Source organism: Oncorhynchus keta, chromosome 26 (genome assembly GCF_023373465.1).
Source record: "Oncorhynchus keta strain PuntledgeMale-10-30-2019 chromosome 26, Oket_V2, whole genome shotgun sequence".
In the NCBI taxonomy this organism is placed as follows: domain Eukaryota; kingdom Metazoa; phylum Chordata; class Actinopteri; order Salmoniformes; family Salmonidae; genus Oncorhynchus; species Oncorhynchus keta.
Window position 1 is genome coordinate 6,801,414 of NC_068446.1, and position 6,000 is coordinate 6,807,413.

The 6,000-nt window shown below is 43.4% G+C and overlaps 1 protein-coding gene across 2 annotated transcripts in view; it reads left to right on the top strand.

Moving 5' to 3' along the window:
* Positions 1–2,917, top strand: part of LOC118358627 (tyrosine-protein kinase receptor Tie-1-like) — a 28,930-nt gene extending 26,013 nt beyond the window's left edge. For both annotated transcript variants that reach the window (XM_052480117.1, XM_052480116.1), the window contains exon 23: positions 1,063–2,917. In XM_052480117.1, the coding sequence (XP_052336077.1) occupies positions 1,063–1,134 (72 nt within the window). In that variant the 3' untranslated portion in view covers positions 1,135–2,917. The remainder of the gene's footprint in view (positions 1–1,062) is intronic.
* Positions 2,918–6,000: the final 3,083 nt, after the last annotated feature.

Genomic DNA, 6,000 nt, shown 5'->3' on the forward strand with positions numbered 1-6,000 from the left:
ATTGGACTGCTGAGGACTGGGGTGAAGTCATTTTCTCTGAATCCCCTTTCCGATTGTTTGGGGCATCCGGAAAAAAGCTTGTCCTGGAGAAGACAAGGTGAGCACTACCATCAGTCCTGTGTCATGCCAACAGTAAAGCATCCTGAGACCATTTATGCGTGGGGTTGCTTCTCAGCCAAGGGGGTGGGCTCACTCACAATTTTGCCTAAGAACACAGCCATGAATAAAGAATGGTACCAACACATCCTCAGAGAGCAACTTCTCCCAACCATCCAAGAACAGTTTGGTGACAAAAAATTCCTTTTCCAGCATAATGGAGCACCTTACCATAAGGCAAAAGTGATAACTAAGTGGCTCGGGGAACAAAATATCAAAATTTTGGGACCATGGCTAGGAAACTCCCCAGACCTTAATCTCATTGAGAACTTGTGGTCAATCCTCAAGGAGCGGGTGTGGACAAACAAAAACCCACAAATTCTGACAAACTCCGAGCATTGATTATGCAAGAATGGGCTGCCATCAGTCAGGATGTGGCCCAGAAGTTAATTGACAGCATGCCAGGGCGGATTGCTGAGGTCTTGAAAAAGAAGGGTCAACACTGCAAATATTGACTCTTTGCATCAACTTTGTAATTGTCAATAAAAACCTTTGACACTTATGAAATGCTTGTAATTATACTTCAGTATTCCATAGTAACATCTGACAAAAATATCTAAAGACACTGAAGCAGCAGACTTTGTGGAAATTAATATTTATGTAATTCTCCAAACTTTTGGCCACGACTGTACACAATTAGAAAAAAAGGTGCTATCTAAAACCTTAAAGGGTTATTTGGCTGTCCCCATAGGAGAACCCTTTGAAGAACTAGTTTTGGTTCGAGGTAAAAAAAACTTTTGGTTCAAGGTTGAACCCTTTTCGGTTCCATGTACTGTCCAGCCCTATCCACAGAGGGTTCTACCTGAAACCAAAAAAGGTTCTACCTGGAACTAAAAATAACCCTTTTGGAACACATTCTTCTACGAGTGTCTAACTACCATCGTTTCTCCTAACCTCCCTCCCCAGGCCTACGTGAACATGGCGCTCTTCGAGAACTTCACCTACGCCGGGATAGACGCCACGGCCGAGGAGGCCTGACTACCAGCCCCCACAGCCCCCGGCAGGTCACGTAGCCCACGGGAGAGGCCCCGGGGCTCAGCCCTGCGTTACTGCCGCCCCCCAGCTGCTGCCCAACGTGGGGACCGATGGAGTAGCAGACGATCCACCTGGACCACAAGGGTAAAGAGGGTGGACTGTGAAAGGACACTGTGGAGGTCTTATGGGGGCTGGGAAGGGAGATGTGGAACTGGACACTGCAGTCCTTTCTGAAGGAAAGTATAGAAGAATGAGGGGCTGCATGACGTGCTTAACAACCCTGCCAGGTTGCCAGGTGGGTTGGCGGGTGGGGCTGAGGGTTGCCTTTGGGTGCGTGTTTGGGAAATGTGACACTAGTCTTGGGACACGTTGTGGTCCTTGTTTGAAGGACAGGATGGGCAAGGAAGATGCTCCATGACATGATACTACACTGCCGGAGTCACATGCTATTACACTGCCAGAGTCTGATGGGTGCTCAATGAACTTACAAGCCCTTCATCAAAACGGAGAGAGGACTTTTTTTGTGGACATATGCTCACACGTGTAGTTAGCTGTCGATTCTGAGATGGATCCGACTGGGGGAAAAAAACTATGTTGCACTTGTCTATTCACTTATTTCTTGTTTTGTTGTAGGGGAGAGTGGGGTAAGTTGAACACTTATTTCTTGTTTTGTTGTGGGGTAAGTTGAACACCTTTTTACATTCATCATCACTCCGTTAAGGGAAATATAGTATCTTTCCATCAACAATATCTACATATATTTCAGGATGTTGTGTATCCCTGGAAATAATAAATATGCATGTAAAAATGAGTTTTGAAAACATAGTGTGACCAAAAAAAGTGGTCTCTTGGTGAATTAACTATTACCACTACATGGTAAATCATCAAGCATATTTTAACACAGGCTTAACACCGAACAAACACTTTATTCTCGTTTTTGACACTTTTAACATAGGCCCTGTCGTCACCTCATATCCCAGTGATAAATGCATTATGCCTGGAAAGAAAACACTTGAATTTGCTCAACTTGCCATTGGCTCAACTTAACCCAAGGCAAACATTTTGACTATATTAGCCCACACAGCTACAAGGATGAACTTTCATGCTCGGTTTAGGCCCTCATATTGAAGCTCCCGTAGGGTGGTGCACAATTGGCCCAGTGTCGTCGGGGTTAAGGTTTGGCCAGGGTAGGCCATCATTGTAAAAAATCATTTGTTCTAAACTGGCGTACCTAGTTAATTAAAGGTTAAATATTAAAACATGTAAAACATCTAGAAACCCCAACTGATGCATAGAACAATCTTAAAATGATCTACTTTGGTTTAGATTAAAGCATCATGAAATCTCTAACACATTAAATGTATTTGACTTGGTGAAAATCAGTTTTTTTTTTTTACCTAACTTGCTTATCATTTTTCTCCCCATGTGGTTTCTTCCTTCACAGACTCCGTGAAATGATGACCTCTTCCTAAATATTAGGTAAAAAATGATTCATTTTGTGCATTGTTTCCTAGAAACAAGAGTGGCTCAACTTACCCCACTCTCCCCTGTATCGCTTGCTTTACATAAGTATGTACCTCCTGTACTGTATTTGTTCCTTAGCGTGTCCTTATCGAATTATATCATCCTCTTGTAAAAGTGTAGTATAAATCTTTTATACAGACAATTTGTTTACCTTTGTGACATACTGTATGCTACCTGTATCCCTTTGGATGGTGTATATCTACTGGAACTACTCTGTGAGAAAAGGGTTTATCTTTAATAAAAACCTCTCAGTGGTGACTGACTGGACTGAGGCACATAAATAACTTGAGCATTGAATCATTCCCCCCTGTTGGATCTAACCTGGAACCCAGTTTTGTGACGACGACGTGATTTTGGAGGTATGTGAGACTAGATCTAAACTCATCAACTATGCCCCTATTACCACTGTTTCTCAGAGTCCTGAAGTAAGGTAGAATAAACTGTTGTTTTTACTCATGGTGGAGATTGGGGGCACACTATTGGCTTACTATTGTCCCTCTGAATGTCAGTGTGTTTGGTGTCAGGGCTAAACCGCAGCCCAGGCTCTGACCGGGGAGGTCTGAGGTTGACAGGGCCCTGGCCTCTTCCCTGGTGCACAGAGCTGATCTTTTAGGACATACACCGACACACACCGACACCAACACACACACACACACAGGGCCTGGCCTCTTCCCTGCTGCAGGGAGCTGATCTTTTAGGACATACACCGACACACACCGACACCAACACACACACACACACAGGGCCTGGCCTCTTCCCTGCTGCACAGAGCTGATCTTTTAGGACATACACCGACACACACCAACACACACACACACACAGGGCCCTGGCCTCTTCCCTGCTGCAGGGAGCTGATCTGTCAATGTATTTCCTCCTGCTGACAGGCAAAGCACTGAGGACTGACACGCAGGGCCCCGCTGACTTGAGCTTCCTGACAGCAGAACACACACACACACACACACACACACACACATACTGTAGATGGTCACACACACACACACACACACACACACACACACACACACACACACACACACACACACACACACACACACACACACACATACTGTAGATGGTCACACACACACACACACACACACTGTAGATGGTCACACACACACACACACACACACACACACACACACACACACACACACACACACACACACACACACACACACACACACACACACACACACACACACACACACACACACACACACACACACACATACTGTAGATGGTCACACACACACACACACACACACACACACTGTAGATGGTCACACACACACACACACACACACACACACACACACACACACACACACATACTGTAGATGGTCACACACACACACACACACACACACACACACACACACACACACACACACACACACACACACACACACATACTGTAGATGGTCACACACACACACACACACACACACACACACACACACATACTGTAGATGGTCACACTCACACACACACACACACACACACACACACACACACACACACGCTTGTTTTACCAAACAATTGATTCCCATTCAAACCTCACCTTCACCCTGAACCTAACTCCTAACCCTTAACCCTAACGGTGAATGTGCTTAAAGATGGCGGCTCCCATGTACTTACCACAAATGCCTAGTTTGCTAAGTTCGCCATATTCTACATTGCTCTCCATTAGCACAGAATACATTATCCAATTTATAGCTCCACGGTGGAGTCAGTAAAAAAACAAAAATGAAAAAGTAGATTGTGCTGATTTACCGGCACACTGAACCAGAGCATTGTAGTTTAACTCTGTGGGTAGTGCTAAAACGATGACATCATATCTGAATTCCTCCATCTTGATGTACCTTTGCCATTCTAACCCTAACTGTAACCCTAAAATAGCCTTTTTTCCTTGTAGGGCCCTTCGAAAGGTCACCACGAATTTTCCTTGTTTTACTGTTCTTAGGACTTCTGTCCCCACAAGAATAGTCAACCCATAAACACTATAACATAAACTGGACCTCAGAGACAGTGCACCCAGGAGAAACGCACAGCTGTATCCTACTATTGACACAGATGCCGATATCGAACTGTTTAAGATTTCAGCCCTTCTACCAGGAAATAGGAACTGAAAAAGGATGCAACTTCTATAGGAGCACCCCTGTCTATCATCCCTGTCTGCGGTCCTCTTTGAGGCGATGCTCCAGCTGGTCCTATGGACCCAGCTGTCTCCGGTCAACTGACCAATAGATTAGTTGGAAGAGACAGTTGCTGAATTGTGGTCACAATGTGTTGACACAGTGCCTTCAGAACGTATTCACACCCCTTGACCTTTTTTCCACATATTGTTGTCTTACAGCCTGAATTTGAAATGGATTAAAATGAGATTTTGTGTCACTGGCCTACACACAATAGCCCATAATGTCAAAGTGGAATTATGTTTTTAGAAATGTTTACAAATGAATGAAAAATGAAAAGTTGAAATGTCTTGAGTCAGTAAGTATTCAACCTGTCTGTTATGGTAAGCCTAAATACGTTCAGGAGTACAAATGTGCTTAAGAAGTCACATAACATGTTGCATGGACTCACTTTGTGTGCAATAATAGTGTTTGACATGATTTTGGAATGACTTCCTCATCTTTGTACCCCACACATACAATTATCTGTAAGGCTCCTCAGTTAAGCAGTGAACACAAGCTGTGTTCGAATACCCCTATTAACATACTGTATTCTACATACAGAATGAGAATATACAACATACTATATACTATTAGTTCATTTTAGTAGTGTTAATTTAACAACCGGTATCCTTTCAGTTGAGTGTACTAGCGCTATGTCTGTCTACCAGAAGTTGATGCTGTTGCTATGCAACCTTTTTTGCTAGCATGACAAATTACTAGCTAGACATTTTACAACTTTGGGTATATTTCGTAAATTCAATCTGGAGTGCCAGAGTGCGCTCTGGGCGTTCGTAAATTCAGAGCGTTGTCAGGGTCTACAAAGATACAGACCTCCTTTCTAACTCAGTTTCTGCTCAGGGATTTCACTATGAAGCCAATGGTGACATTAAAATAGTCACAGAGTTTAACGGCTGTGATAGGAGAAAACTGAGGATGGCTCAACAACACTGTAGATAATCCACAATACTAACCTAAATGACAGAGTGAAAAGAAGGAAGCCTGTACAGAATAAAAATAGTTTAAAAAACATGCATCCTGTTTGCAACAAGGCACTAAAGTAATAATGAAACAAATGTGGCTAACCAATTAACTTTAAGGGCCTGAATACAAAGTTTTATGTTTGGGGCAAATCCAATACAACACATTACTAAGTAACGCTTTCAAT